Source organism: Apis cerana, linkage group LG15 (genome assembly GCF_029169275.1).
Source record: "Apis cerana isolate GH-2021 linkage group LG15, AcerK_1.0, whole genome shotgun sequence".
NCBI classification, from domain to species: domain Eukaryota; kingdom Metazoa; phylum Arthropoda; class Insecta; order Hymenoptera; family Apidae; genus Apis; species Apis cerana.
Window position 1 is genome coordinate 3,061,584 of NC_083866.1, and position 16,046 is coordinate 3,077,629.

Sequence of the window (16,046 nt, forward strand, 5' to 3'; positions counted from 1 at the left end):
ATGTTTATAGTCATTGTTGTATGAATGTAAAAATAATTAATTAATAAGAATATATGGGTACTAAATAAAAATATAAATTACATATTATTTAAATAATTTAAATATAAAGATATTAATTATAAGAATAAAATAACATTAAATTTAAAATAGCATTAATTTTTTAATTTTATAAAATTTATTTTTTAATTTATTATTTAATTATAATGTATATTATGATTTATTTAGAATAACTTATTTATAACTAAGTAATATTTACAATCTTCATAAGTATCTCAATTTATATCTAATTTTATTATTGTAATTTTTTTGAAATCTTATATACCCAAACAGTATCATTACCTTCACCAATAGTCTTAATTTCAGTTATGGTAGGAAGTGGAAATCTACAAGCAATTATAATACAATCTTCTTGCAATTCTTTAATAAATTTTATTTCAATATCTTTCATCTGAAAATATTATATAAATTATAAAATTATATAAATTATAAAAAATAATGTAATACATATAAAATTTACCATTTGATCAACACCAAATAAAACAATATTATTGTATCTTTTTAAATTGTGTTTCCATAAATTTTGTTTGATAAATGTTGTTTGTAAAGATGATTTTGTGATTAAAGCTTTTAATTTAGAATACCATACCAACCAAAGATTCAATTCAATTCCATAAGCTTTAAAACCTGCCTTAGCTGTTGCAAAAACCTGTTTATAAAATCATAATCATAAATTTATAGGATGATTAATATTTATGCTTGAATATTAATTTATATTTGATTAATAATTATTTTATTGTATGACTAAAATATTTACTATTCGTCCATCTCCACTTCCAAGATCAATCAAAGAACCAGAACGTCCTTCTAAAGCTTTTAATACATTTTGTATTTGTTGAGATGTTGCTGGTACAAAAGGCAAACATATTTTGCGAAGTGCGGGACTGACAAATGGAAAACATATTACACTAATAGCTGTTGCAATGCCTCCTAAAAAAATAATACAAACAAATTATGTTTATAGTGATTAATAATATGAAATATATTTATATAATATTTTTTTATCACCTGTTATACCGATAAGATATAAGCCAAGTTTTGATTTTTGCGATACTTTTTGTGATGAATTGACGTTATTAGTTATGATGTAATTTATTCCATTAACCTCTGCTGATTAAATTTATATGAAATTAAAATTTGTAAATGTAACTTTTAGAAATAAACAAATAAATTAAAAAATTTTGCTTTATGATTTATAATTTACAAATCTTACACATCTTATATATTTAACATGTATCAGCAATTTCTTGTTTATTTCTGGAAAATAAGCAACTATCAAACAATATATAATTTATAATTTTTATATGTAACTTTAAAATATAAAAAGTTACTATATAATCTAGTAACTTATAAATATAGTCATTCTATTTCCCTAGATTTCTATGTTTGTATCGATATCATTTTCTCGAATAGTACAATCGTTGATGTGATCCATCAATTACGTATTTTCTCATTACATCTCCATTAAATGAGTTGTTTCACATTACTTCGTTACAAAAGTTCTTCGATTCTTTAATATATTGTTAATATTTTTGTATAATTTTTTTGTTAAAATTTCAAGAAAGTTTTTTTGTGTAAATATTTTCTAATAATTAATATTTTTACATTTTCTAAAGTAAAACTATTAAAATGCCGGTATTTCATACAAAAACTATAGAAAGTATTCTCGAACCTGTCGCACAGCAGGTAATTAATATTTATTTTTCTATCCTTTAATTCTTAGATTTATAGAAAATTATTAATTTTATTATATTTCTAAAAATGTCATCAATTTTTTCATTTGTGAAAGAAAAGAGTAAAAAAGAAAGAACAGATATTCAAGAAAAGAAGATAACTTGATATTTAAGAAATAATTTAGTTACATAAATATATATGTAAAATATATCAAATGTTTTTTATATTGTTTTGAAAAATATGTTTTTATACATTTAAAATTTATCAAATTAAATTATTTAACATATCTCTTAATATAAGTTTATATAAGAAAATTTATATAAGAAACTTGAAGTGACAATTTATAATTTTAACTTAATAGCTTCAAATACTTATTATTATTATTATTATTATTATTATTATTATTATTATTATTATTATTATTATTATTGAATAATAATAAGTATTTATTATGATATTTTTCATTATAAAATTTTACCAAATGACTTGTCTTTCTTTATATAGAACTATGACATCATTTTACAAATATAGGACAGGAATACTAAATTCATTTTTAGTTTTAAAAGCTAAATTATATGAAATTCAATCCCAGCACATAACATTATAAGAAACCATGTCATCTGAGATTACTCAGTATTTCCAAAAATGGACATGCAGAATCTTACCTATCATTAAAACATCCCACACATTATATATATGAAATTATTAATGTTTCGTAAATTAAATAAGTTTGAATATGTTCTAATAATAATAATGAAATAATAATATGAAATATTAACAATATTAATATATAATTAACATATAAATATAATTATATTATTATATAATTACTATATAATTGACAAACAAAATTATATAGATATTAATATACTTTGAAAAATTATATAGAAAAAATTATATTTTATTTTAGAAATGATAATATGCAATTAATATTTTTATATTAAAATTGAAATACTTATATATGTATGAAATATATTCATAATTATACAAAAATATTTATTTTATATATTATATATATTAAATAGTTTTTATATATTATTATATTATTATATTATATTATATTATTATATTATATATATTATTTTATATATTAAATAGTTCTATATAATTAAGAAGTTTTTTTATATTTACATATATATTTTTTGTTAATATTTATCTTTTATAAAAAATATTAAACAAAATAATTATAAAATATGTAAATTATAAAATGTAATAATATAGGTTTCGAGACTTGTTATCTTACATGAAGAAGCTGAAGATGGAAATGCAATGCCTGATTTAGGAAAACCTGTACAAGCTGTTAGTATGGCAGTAGCAAATCTTGTTAAGGTAAATTATTTTGTAAAATTAAATTTATTTTATTAAAAATAATTCATTTTACTTTATATTATTATTAATATATAGGTAGGAAAAGAAACAATTAATTCTTCTGATGATGCCTTGCTTAAACAAGATATGCCTGCTGCATTACAACGTGTTGAAGGAGCTTCACGTCTTTTAGAAGAAGCATCAGCTATGTTAAAACAAGATCCTTATTCTGGACCAGCTAGGTACAAAAAATAAAATAAAATTTATATTATAATACTATTGTGCATGTTACAATGTTAACATGTTAAATAATGATAAATAATGTTATCATAAGTTAAAAAAATTAAATTTTTCTCTTTTTATTAGAAAAAAACTTATAGAAGGTTCACGTGGTATTCTTCAAGGAACTAGTTCCTTATTACTATGTTTTGATGAAAGTGAAGTACGTAAAATTATTAGAGAATGTAAAAGAGTATTAGATTATTTGGCAGTAACCGAAGTTATTGAAACAATGGAAGATTTAGTTCATTTTCTTAAAAATTTAAGTCCTTGCCTCAGTAAAGTATCAAAAGAAGTAAGTGCTCGAGAAAAAGAGTTAACTCATCAAGTGCATAGAGAAATTTTAGTACGTTGCTTAGAACAGGTAATTACAAGAATACTTGATATCAATATATTGTAATAATGTTTATTAATATCTTAATAAGTATTATGAAATATGTAAAGGTAAAAACACTTGCACCAATTCTCATCTGCTCCATGAAAATATTTATTCACATTATCTCTCAAGGCGGTAAAGGGGCAGAAGAAGCAGCTGAAAATCGTAATTATTTATCAGGTAGAATGTCAGATGAATTAAATGAAATTATTAGGGTATTACAACTTACAACATATGATGAAGAAGAATGGGATGCTGACCAATTAACAGTAAGTATTAAGATTTTTGAAATATAAAATTTAATTATTGTTTTATATTTTTCTATTTTCTTTTAAGGTGTTAAAAAAAGCACAAAGTGCTATAGAGTCTAGAATAAGAGCTGCTTATGATTGGTTAGATGATGGACTTGCATTGCGTGGTGGATTAGGAGAAAAGAGTCTTCGTCAAATAGTTGAACAAGCACAACGATTAGCAGAAAGATATCTTCCGCCATCACAAGCAGAATCATTACAAAAATTAACTTCACAAATTGTCACTATGACCAATGCTCTTTGTGAATTAAGACAAAATGAGAAGGGTTTGTATAATACATATATATATATAAATGTAAAATATATTTCATAATATATATTTTTTTTAATTTTTTAATTTTTTTAATTTTTTAATTTTTTTAATTTTTTTAATTTTTTTTAATTTTTCATAATATATATATTTATTCTTAAAGGAACTACACCACAAGCAGAAGCTTTAGCACGTAGTATAAAAGAAAAAATAAATGAGCTTCGTAGCTCTATTGCTTCTGCCATAATTGCTGCTGATAAATCTGGAACCACACAGACTGCTCATACAGTTGCAGGTCGTTTAGAACAAGCAAATAAATGGCTTCTTAATCCTCAACATGATGATAAAGGACTTGGTCAAAGAGCAATAGCATTAATTATACATGAAGGAAAAAAGGTACATATATATATATATATATATATATATATTAAATATTTTTTTTCAATTAATGATAGTTATAGTTACAAATTCAAAGATTTATCATTTAATTTTAATAATTTAAATGCTGCAAATGGAAAGAATCAACAACATATAGCAAGTGTAAGTTTAGTGTAGAATAGTTAAAATATTTGTTAAAATAATAATAGTGTAATTTAATTATATCATCACTATATTCTTTACATATAAACTTTTAATTTTTCTCATATTTATTAATTTTAATTAATTTATATTTTATTTAATATTTTATAATTTATTTAATTTATATTAATTAATTTAATTTATATTCTAAATTAGGTTGCTGAGGGTTTACCAGGAATACATAAAGCAGAAATTTTACAACTCTGTGATGAAGTTGATAATCTCTCTCATCAACTTGGTGATTTATGTGCTCATGGTCAAGGAAATACTCCTCGTGCTCAAGAAATCGCTCGTCAATTGTCACATAAGCTATATGAGCTAAAGAACAGAATACAGCAAGCTGTTGTATCTAGAGTAGTTGAAGATTTCATTGATATAACGACGCCTCTGAAACAATTTACAGATGCTGTATTGACTCCAGAAGGTTCTTTAGGCCGAGATCAAAATTTTAATGATAAGACTCATGCTCTTCAAACATTTTCTAATAGAGCAACAAAAACAGCTAAAATGGTGGCTGCTGGTGGTATGTAAATATGTATTTACATCATATATATTATTATATTACCTATTTATATTTATTTATTATATTTTTTTTATTCACTATAAACTATTATATTTATATTTATATCAAATTTATTATTGTTTTATTTATATAATATATACCTAAATTTTAGGAAGTGGAGGCAATAAAAAATTGGCAGAAGCATTAACTACAAGTGCTTCACAAGTTGAATCTTTAACACCACAATTAATTAATGCTGGACGTATTCGAATGACTTATCCTGATAGTAAAGCAGCTGATGAACATTTTGAAAATTTGCGACAGCAATATGCAGATACAATGCAAAGAGTTCGAGCACTATGTGATGAAGCAACTGATAGTGGAGATTTCATTAGAACTTCAGAAGAACAGATGCAAAAGCATTCGTTTTTATGTGAAGAAGCTATTGCAAAAAGTCATCCACAAAAAATGGTTGACAATACAGCTGCTATTGCCAGATTAGCTAATAGAGTAATACTTGTAGCGAAACAAGAAAGTGACAATAGTGAAGACACTGCATTCATTCAAAGAGTAAACCAGGCTACAGATATTCTTCAAAATAGTAAATGATATTCAATCATGTTATTTAATAATATATATTTAATAATAATATTTACAAATCAGTTATATTTAACACAGTTTAAAATTATATTAAATTTTTTAAAACTTTTGTTTAGGTGTTGCTCCAATGGTCCAAGATGCAAAATTAGTTGCAATTAATATTAATGATAATAATGCAGTTTCTCATTGGAGAGAAAGTAATCGTACAGTAAGTACTATAAAATATAAAATAACATACTTTTAGATTAGATTAGATAAATAGATTTTAAATTAGATAAATATTTTTTTTATTATTATTAATTATTACTATTGTGATTAATTTATTTATTTATTTATAGCTTTTATCTAATGTTGGACAAGTTCGTAAGGCTATCGTACTTCAACCAGATGTAATATCTCCGCCAGAAGTATCGCAATTACATCTTAATGATGGTAAGCATATAAAATATTTTTATAAATAATTTGTTTCTTTTGTAAAAATATATACTTTATTAAAATTAATTTATTCTGAATATAGGTAATATTTTAATATATGTTTTTTGATAATTTTATTTTTATAGGACATTTACTCACGCATTATTTATAAACTTTATTTTATCTTTGTTTATTTAATTTATTATATTGACTTATGGCTTTGCAATAATTATTAATTATTCATTATTAAAATGGATAAAATTCATTTAATATACATATATTTTCTTAGGCAAAGTTCAAATATTTCTTTTTCCATAATATAAAAATTCTTAATATATTTCTTACAGACAAACCAAGCCGTCAATATAATTACTTCATAGATAAAGGTATTATATATTTATACGAAAATAATCTATGCATGATCAATTATCATATTTTATTAATTAAATATTTAAAACTTCATTACATATATAAAAATGAATAATATTAATGATCTGAAAACGTATGCAATGCTAAATTCATTTTAAATTTTAAATTTAATAAAACATTATCTGTGTAAAAATAGGATATCTCAGTATAATTTAACATAATTTCTCTTGTTTTATTTTTAAATTTTAATAAGAAATTTATATATAAATATTTGTGAACATTTCTTTAAATGCTAGTTGGTGAACCTTTAAGAAATCAACCATCGCCAAGCAATTTATGTGTCATCAGCCCTAGTCTAAACACAAATAAATCCCAACATCGCTCTATCAGTCCATTACCAAAGTGGGCACGTGAAGGTATTTACTATTATTTGAAAAGAAAACAATCAAAATAAGTTTAAATAAATTTTAAATAATTATTATATAATATTTATAAAATATTATATAATTTATAAAAATTTTAAATATTACTATATATAATTCTTTTCTCTTGTTGAAAAATATTTATTAATAAGTTGCTCAAAAATGAAAATGAATATATAAATTTTCGAAGTAAAATTCTTTGTTGATGTTAAGACATGAAAGTAATTATTTTTTTTATCAGGAGATAACCCTGATCTCCTATATCAAGAACTGGCTTCTGACATCGAGTTAGAAAAATCAGTTCACGGCGGAGGTAATTTGAAATTGGTATTTTTAGGAATTGGAAATGCAAGTATTCAATATTTAAAACTTTGTTTAATTATGAAAAAAAAGCATGTATATAATGAAATTGAATATATACTCTTTTTTTTATTATAATTTTTTATAATAAAAAATAAAGAAAGATATATTTTATAATAGAAAATAAAAAAAGATGATAAAATATATACAATTATCAAAAAAATAATGAAATTATAAAAGGAATATGAATATTTTTATTAAAAAAAATAATGCATTGCATTTATTTTCATTAAATATTATTTTCAATTAGCAATTTTCATTTACTTTTCATTTACCCACTTGTACTGATATCATTATATATAAATTTATATAAATAATATATAAATTTATTTTTATTTTTATATTAACAATTCTATTCATTGTTTTTTCAGAACATACAATTAACACGAATATTTTTTATTTTTGTTTCTTAATACATTGCATAATTATTATGTTTGTTTTTATCATATTTTAGTGCATGTTTTATTATAGTAATTATTGTATTGATACATAACTTAAAACTATTAATATATATTGATATTTTTAATGCAACATGGAATAAAAGGCTTTTACGATTATGATAATGATGATGGTAATTATGAAATATGCATTGTTTCTATGAATGTTGATTTTTGTGTTCAGTGTTTTTTTCATTGATAATAAATTCATATTTGGCAAAAAATATAATATTTTTATAATAACTATTATAGACAATTTTAATTTATTCAGAGGTTGTTCCACCACGTCCTCCTTTGCCTGGTGGAGATATTCCACCTCCACGACCTCCGCCACCAGAAACAGATGATGAAGATGAAATGTTTATGCATGCACCGCAACCTAATCAACCTATAATGGTATTAATAAAATTTTATTTTTTAATTATTTATTTTCTAAGATTAATATATATAATATTATATAATATTTTTTTCATCAATGATGATGAATGATGAATGATGATGAAATGATGATGAAAACAGATGGCTGCTCATGGTTTGCATCAAGAAGTAAGACAATGGTCGAGCAAGGATAATGAAATTATCGCTGCTGCGAAAAAAATGGCTATTTTAATGGGCAGATTATCAGGCTTAGTTAGAGGAGAAGGTGGTAATAAAAGAGATCTGATTGCATGTGCTAAGGCTATTGCAGAAGCTTCTCAGGAAGTTACTCGTCTAGCTAAGGAGTTAGCTAGAGAATGCACAGATAAACGTATTCGTACAGTATGTATATAATTTATTTATTATAATTTATATAATATTGTGTAATTAAAATTTATATCTTTTATATTTATTTTATAGAATCTTCTTCAAGTTTGTGAACGAATACCTACTATAGGAACGCAATTAAAAATATTATCAACAGTGAAAGCTACAATGTTAGGTGCACAAGGTAAAGTATACATAATTATTTAATTTAATGCATAGAATATTAATATATTCATAAGACATTTTTAGAAGATTCCAGAGATTAAAATAAACTCAAAAGTTGATGTATAAAAATGTTAGTTAAAGCTTATTTGTTATAAACAATTGAAATTTGCATTAGACAAAGTGAACAGAAATAAAGTGAGATTATTCTGTTATATCATTATTATATTCTGTTCTCGTTTTATCTAATATGAATTTAAATTATTTGTAACTTATAATAAATTAATTATAATAAAATAATAAAATAATTAAATTAATTAATAATTTATGAGTTAAATGAGTCTTAACCAATGATTTTTATATTAACTTTTGAATTTGCTTTTGTCTCTAGAATTGATTCTTCAAAGGTGTCTATATTAATATCCTGTATATAATATTATATTATGTACAAAATGGAACAAAGTAATTAAAATTATTTATTTTGATTATTTAATGAAATTTTAAAAAAAATTTTTAAAAACATAATTTAATAAATGATTTTTTTTATTTGAATATATAAAAGAATGAATATAAAAAAATATATGAAGATTAAATTTATTTTTTTAATTAAATGAAATCATATTTTTTACTACATTAATCAATTTATTATTTACATATATATATATATATATATATATATATATATATATATATATTATCTTACATTTTGCAAAATATAAAAAAGACAAAAAAGTTACAAAACAGTATTCTTCTGTTCATGTTTTTCTTCTGTATAATAAATTTTATAAAATTCAAATTCAAATTCAAATTCTTTGAATAGTTTAATATTCTTTTATGAAAAATTGTTAGTGAAATCAATCGATAAAAAATATGATTCTATTTAAAAAAAAAAATACTTAATCTTCATATATTTTTTATGCAATTAATTTCAATAATATTATAATAATTCAATAATTATTTATATTTATATTTTTCACTAAAATTATAGAATATTTATGGAATAATTGAAATATTTCTAATTATGTTCTATCTTGTATATACTGTGAATAAAAAATATTATATAGAAAAATGTTTCTGATAAAAGTTATAGAATAAAAAAATATCATATAATATTGATTTATTTAATGATATTTTATTTAATAATAATTTTTTAAAGTTCTATGAATGTCGTATTTAAATAAAATAATTTCTAAATGTAATTTCTAAAAAATAAAAACCAATATTTTTTATTATAACAGATATTTAAATGTTTTCAAAACATTACTTACATATTATATTAATTTAAATAGAATATTTTATTAATTTTGATATATCAATTTTGAAATCTAACTTATCTTTGGTATTAGCGTTTAAATTTACGTGTATATTTATATTAATAACTATATATATATTTTAAACATACATAAGAACTTAAGAATGATTTATATCTTTTTAATATCTTAAGAATGATTTATACAAAGATATATTATGTTTATATAATGTAAATATCACACGTCAGTTTCAAAAATAAAAAATTTAACTTTTATAAAATTATTATTAATCAAGTAAATATGTTTCCCTTAATATTCTATAATTTTTGAATGAAATATTTTCCTGTATTGCCCATATTTTTTTAAATATTTATATTTTCAAATAATTTTCACATAGATTGCCAATTATCAAATAAATAAAATAAAAATGAAAAAATTTTATATTATAAAACATTATAAAAAATATAATTTATATTATAAAAAATTATAAAAAATATAATTTATATTATAAAAAATTATAAAAAATATAATTTATATTATAAAAAATTATTGATTGATTAATGAAAATAGTTATTAATAACATTTTTTATATGTAGAAATGCTCCCTACCTGGGAAGAGTTGATGCTTTATGGTAAAAATATTAACAAATTACTTGATGTTTTTGCCATTTTCTTTAGCGTTTCTTTTATTTACTTGTAGATATTATACAGTCTTGCACTTGCAGTGCATGTATATTTTAGGCTTTCTCATAATGGATTAATAAAAAAAGTATAATATATGAATAATAATTATTTTATTAGGTAAAATTTTGAAATATTTAATAAAATAAAAAAAATATTATTAAAGTGTTACATTTAGTTTTATAAATGAAATTTTCTTTTTTTATAAATCATGAAACATGAAATTATTTTATTCAATTTTCTAACTTTTGATTTATTGATAAAACAAATGGTTTAATATGCCTGTGCTCATCATGACATAGACGAATTGATTGGCTGCAGTAAGTTGATAAAATAAATATAAATTAGTATAGAAAATATAGTTGAAAATAAATAATATGTTGAAATTAATGTTGTGTGTATAAGAAATAATATTATATATATCCAATATATTTATATTATATGCATATACATATATAATTTGTTTTTAAAAAATTAGACTAAAATCTTTAACTTTATTATCTTGAATCTTCATTAACTTATATTATTCATCTTTTCAATATTAATATTTACATCTTATTTTAAGTTTTATGCACATATTTTATCCTTTTTGCATGATTTTTTTTCTCTACACATTTCATTGTTTTTAAAATATTTTAAATTGTAATATACAAATACTATATATATATATATATATATATATATATATATATATATATATATACATACACACAATGTTTTTTTTATGTATTGAAAAATATTAGTATTAGAATATAGTATTTTAAAAGTATTATAAATTAGTATTATTATCTGCACGTAATTTTCTTATAAATAAGAAATTCGTTCATTTTCGTACATTTTTTATTTTATTTGCAAATAAAAATTTTCATTTATGGCACGCAACATTTATGTGTTAAAAGTTAAATTTTTATTAAATTGAAAATATTTATAATAGTTGTCTACAACAGCTATTTTTATTTGAATATCATACATGTTAATTATAGTATAGTATATTTTAAAGAATTAAAAATAAAAATAAATATCTTTATTTTTAACTTGTTTCATAGCATAGTATACTAGTGTATATGTGAATTTTATCTTCGTCATGATTTCAACCGAAGATAATTTTTACGAAATATATTTGGATTTTTTTTTTTTTTTTTTTTTTTTTTTAATGAACTATTTTAATTTTTTTTAATATAGTTTTTCTACTCGATTTTAAATTCAAATTTATTAAAACTTATTGAAATTATATTGAAATAATATATATTTCTCTGAATCTATGGAACATGTTAAAAATTTTCTTCAATTTTGTTTTACATTGGATATTTTAAGTTTATTATGTAATTTTTATTTAAAATATTTTCAAAAAATATAGGCACGGAAGAAGATCAGGAAGCAACAGATATGTTAGTTGGAAATGCTCAAAATCTTATGCAAAGCGTGAAAGAAACTGTTCGTGCAGCAGAATGTGCTAGTATAAAAATACGTACCGCATCTGGTATGAAATTACGGTGGGTGCGACGACAACCTTGGTATCAATATTAAGCAAGCAATCGCAATATAATGAAAGTGAATTATAAAAGTTAGGTAAGATTTGTTAACATTACATTAAATTTGATTGAGTTTAAATTGATTTAAAATCTTTTTATCAAGAAATATTCAATTTTTATAAAATTAATTTTTTTAAAATTAATTTAATTACATATGGAATTCGTAAAAGAAATCAAAATTTATAAAATTAGTTTATTCATAATTTAAAAAATGAATTTTCAGAAATAATTATCATATATTTTTTAATTATACATACAAAAAAAATACATATATTTAAAAAATTTTTAATGATATTCATTTGAATATTTCTTAAAAGATTCATTAGTTTATAATGATTGTAATGTATTGATCATTTCTATATATAAGTGCTAAAATTTATAGTAAATATGCTAGTGATATTAAAAATGAATTCTTTAAGAGATATGTCTCAGTTGTTAAAAAGTATAATCGAAAGATATTTTCAGATGAAATATTTTAGGGAATGCTTAATTATAACAGTTTCTAAAGCCTATCTCTCTTATATAGTTTTCAACAAGTAAGTAAGAAAGTAAAATAGAGATGATAGAGCTTATGCCTTATATAAATTACCAATGTGCTATATATTTTTATGTATTTAGTAGTAAATATATTTTGTATGTGCATGTATGCGCGCGCGCGTGTGCGCGCGCACACATACACACACATCAATCTAAAATCAGCACAATTAATAAGAATAAAATTTTTAACTATAGATATTAAAATTATTGACTAAGATAAGGTAATGTATTTTTGCAAGTAAAATGCAAATATAATTTTAATACATGTTATTACGTTAACTAAACTACTATACATTTAACTGACGCTGTATCGAATTTACAATATGTCAGTTATATATGGAAATCCGAATTCGTTACTTAAATCGAGAATGAGTAAGAATAAAATAGAAGAACAAAATATGATTGATTCTCGTTACTTAGAGAATTCTTGGAAGTAGTTTCAGAAATGGGAATAATTCGGTATTAGCTAAGCGTGCTAAAACTATGTTAATTAATGCATTACTCTATGTGTAAAAAATCTTACATACAATATTATAATGAAGAAATCTATTTTTGTAAATTATCTACTCATTCTTTTTAGAGAATCTAATCTTATCTAACTGTTTCCATATTTTTATTTTTTTTTAAACTGGTGCTATATATGTGCAATATAAATATAATGATATATTAAAACGTAATACAAAGTAAGCAATCAATTTAAAAACTAGATCAAATAAAACCAAACATATTTACATGTAAAATCAATTTAATATATATTTAAACAAAATTTTAGATTAGGTATTAGATACAGTAAATATTTATATAATTAATATTACCTAATTTATATCGAATATTTGTAATATGTAACATTAATTTTGGTAATATAAAATAATTTTATATGAAATTATTTATAATAAAGATTAATTTTTATTATATAAACGAATATAAAAATTAGTGTAATACATTTTGTATCATAAAAGCATTATATACACAATATTAATCTAAAAAATAATAAAATTAACAAAAAAATACAATTGTTATAATCATTCAAGAGAATCCCTTTTCATTAAATGTAATCCAGGAGCTGTAACTCCTGGTATTTTATTCTTTGGTATTTTTCCTGGTCTTAAATAAGGATTATCTATAACATCTTGTTGCGTTGTAATTTCTCCATTTTGTTCAATATCTTCATTTTGTCCTTTTATACCTAAAATATAAAATATAAAATTATTTAGAAAAAAATTAATTTCTTGATATTTATTTAAGATAATTAAATTTTTTTAAATAATATTCAGACCTTCTTCCGATTCTTCTGTTTCTTGTTCTTTTTTCTTTTTAATTGGACTTGGTTCAAATTGAAAATCTTGATCAATCTCAAATATTTGATCTTGTGGAAGCAATGCAGAAAGATAACTAGGAAATTGTGGTTTACATGATATTACTGAAAATAGATTTATTTTTTAAAAGTACATTTACAAGTACATATAAATTTATTAGTTTATATGAATCAGATTTTTGATTATATGATAAGATTTTTACTTACATGGAAACATACTATTATCTTCTGTTAAAAACAGACTATGAGTTTCTCCAGTTTTTGCAATAAATCTAGTTAAAGCTCTTTCGATATCACGTTTTTGTGTTGCTGCTTTTTCTCTTATTGCTTCATATTCCGTGACTGGTTGCTTATGTGTCTGTTTATAAATAAATTAAATAAGTTAAAACTGTAGTTCAAAACTACATGTGTTTTAATTAAAATATTGATAATTATATAAATTATAAGTTTTTAAAAAATTATATCTACTTTAATTTCTTACTTTACCGGAGTTCTAATATATGCATGTGGATCAGGAAAAGGTGGTAAATAACTTGGTATATGAGATGGGTGGCTTTGTTTCACTCCAGCTTGCAAAATATTTAATTGCTTTGATTGAGTTTGTTGTTGAAGTGGTGGTAAAACTGTTCTATTAGCTCTCTTTCCATAACTTTCCAAATTATCTAATTTTATACCCATATTTATTAATGCTACTATAACGTCTGCAATGAGTGGTTCTGTTCTACCAGAAAGTTCACAATAATTTCTTGCTGATTCTCCAACTTCAACGATAACTATAAATAATTTCTGCTTGTATTACAAATTTGTTAAATAAAATTAATAAATTATATTTATTTTTTAAATAAATTTAACAAATAAATTTTAAAAATATTTTTTCATTTTTTTTAAATATTTACATTATTGTTTTATATAATTATATATATATATATATATAAAACATATTATTAATATAATAATAAATATTTTCTTTTTTAATAAATTAATCAAAATTTATTTAAAAAAAAATAAACGATAATATTATAAAATTTATTTATAAAAAAGATTTATATTATATTATATTATATTATATTATATTATATTATATTATATTATATTATATTATAAAATAAAATAATAATATATTATATTATATTATAAAATAATAAGTTTGAAATATTAAGAGGTTAAAAATATTTTGAAATTAATATCCTTACAAGATTGTAACATTTCTGTGAGAACTTCTAATGCTTGTTTTTCACAAGTATCGTAACCACATTCTACTAAAATACTACAAACTACATGATTTAATATCTTTCTTCGTGTATTTGTTATTTGAATGTCCATAATGTTGAATACAAACATAAAATAAATTTTACTATGCAAAAAATAACTGTTTAGCGCGCCATCATAGCAAATAATAGAATTTTTAAAATAATCCAAAATAATATAAAATAAAATTTTAACAATAAAAATAATAAAATTTTAATAAATAAATAATAATGATAATAAAACCAAAATACATATTTTTAATGATTCTATTTAATAACAATTCTATGATATTCATGAATTCCTAAATCTATCAAAATTTAACTAAACTATGTTATATTTGTGTATTTTAAGTTTTTTATTATATATTTAATATATACTAACTAATATATTAAATATATTTTAATTTATTATATTTAAAGTTATAATAATTTCGTAAAATAAAAAAAAATTGTATTTATGTTAGTTTATTATAGAATTATGCTACCAATCATTTTAAATCTTAACAATAATTATTTTAATAATCTGTTGCATTTTCATTTAATATATTAATCGTGTAACTGAACATCTGACACTAAATTCAAAATAAATAATTAATGTAATTCTAATTTAAAACATAATCGAATAACATGTGCATTTGTA

General features: G+C 20.7%; 3 protein-coding genes across 19 annotated transcripts; 1 reads left to right on the forward strand and 2 right to left on the reverse strand.

The window, feature by feature from the left end:
• Positions 1-152: 152 nt before the first annotated feature.
• LOC107998042 (ATP synthase subunit C lysine N-methyltransferase) lies at positions 153-1,416 on the reverse strand. The gene is made up of 5 exons (XM_017057055.2): positions 1,271-1,416; positions 1,066-1,167; positions 815-987; positions 518-706; positions 153-448 (listed from the first exon to the last, which is right to left on the reverse strand). Exons 1-5 carry the CDS (start codon positions 1,272-1,274, stop codon positions 293-295), a joined length of 624 nt encoding a protein of 207 aa, XP_016912544.1. The 5' UTR covers positions 1,275-1,416; the 3' UTR covers positions 153-292.
• Positions 1,417-1,441: 25 nt separating this feature from the next.
• Positions 1,442-13,774, forward strand: LOC107997937 (vinculin). 17 transcript variants are annotated; one of them, XM_062085527.1, is made up of 21 exons: positions 1,474-1,743; positions 2,953-3,060; positions 3,136-3,281; positions 3,406-3,682; positions 3,763-3,963; positions 4,031-4,271; positions 4,419-4,651; positions 4,775-4,795; positions 4,991-5,357; positions 5,509-5,937; positions 6,053-6,144; positions 6,275-6,368; positions 6,698-6,736; positions 7,016-7,135; positions 7,383-7,454; positions 8,046-8,072; positions 8,210-8,334; positions 8,458-8,697; positions 8,776-8,866; positions 10,691-10,726; positions 12,133-13,774. In XM_062085527.1, the coding sequence occupies exons 1-21, from the start codon at positions 1,687-1,689 to the stop codon at positions 12,300-12,302; spliced, it is 3,186 nt and encodes a 1,061-aa protein (XP_061941511.1). In that variant the 5' UTR covers positions 1,474-1,686; the 3' UTR covers positions 12,303-13,774. The 17 variants fall into 17 exon arrangements, with proteins under 17 accessions (XP_061941526.1, XP_061941511.1, XP_061941520.1 ...); XM_062085536.1 differs by lacking the exon at positions 12,133-13,774 and adding an exon at positions 11,078-11,127; XM_062085530.1 differs by lacking the exon at positions 10,691-10,726.
• On the reverse strand, positions 13,728-15,565 carry LOC107998040 (transcription initiation factor TFIID subunit 8). Its single transcript, XM_017057053.3, has 5 exons — positions 15,353-15,565; positions 14,646-14,932; positions 14,367-14,517; positions 14,121-14,264; positions 13,728-14,030 (listed from the first exon to the last, which is right to left on the reverse strand). Exons 1-5 carry the CDS (start codon positions 15,498-15,500, stop codon positions 13,867-13,869), a joined length of 894 nt encoding a protein of 297 aa, XP_016912542.1. The 5' UTR covers positions 15,501-15,565; the 3' UTR covers positions 13,728-13,866.
• Between the last annotated feature and the right edge of the window lie 481 nt (positions 15,566-16,046).

What these genes read in the sequence shown, in the direction of transcription:
- LOC107998042 (XM_017057055.2), bottom strand. An exon ending in ATATCTTATCGGTATAACAG is followed by an intron (nt 988 to 1,065) that starts GTGATAAAAAAA and finishes TTATTTTTTTAG; the next exon opens with GAGGCATTGCAACAGCTATT. An exon ending in TATTTGGTGTTGATCAAATG is followed by an intron (nt 449 to 517) that starts GTAAATTTTATA and finishes TAATATTTTCAG; the next exon opens with ATGAAAGATATTGAAATAAA.
- LOC107997937 (XM_062085527.1), top strand. Translation starts at nt 1,687, where the DNA reads ATGCCGGTATTTCATACAAAAACTATAGAAAGTATTCTCGAACCTGTC. An exon ending in ATCAACAACATATAGCAAGT is followed by an intron (nt 4,796 to 4,990) that starts GTAAGTTTAGTG and finishes ATTCTAAATTAG; the next exon opens with GTTGCTGAGGGTTTACCAGG. An exon ending in GGAGAGAAAGTAATCGTACA is followed by an intron (nt 6,145 to 6,274) that starts GTAAGTACTATA and finishes ATTTATTTATAG; the next exon opens with CTTTTATCTAATGTTGGACA.
- LOC107998040 (XM_017057053.3), bottom strand. Translation starts at nt 15,500, where the DNA reads ATGTTTGTATTCAACATTATGGACATTCAAATAACAAATACACGAAGA. An exon ending in CACAGAAATGTTACAATCTT is followed by an intron (nt 14,933 to 15,352) that starts GTAAGGATATTA and finishes AATTATTTATAG; the next exon opens with TTATCGTTGAAGTTGGAGAA. An exon ending in AACAGAAGAATCGGAAGAAG is followed by an intron (nt 14,031 to 14,120) that starts GTCTGAATATTA and finishes TTTATATTTTAG; the next exon opens with GTATAAAAGGACAAAATGAA.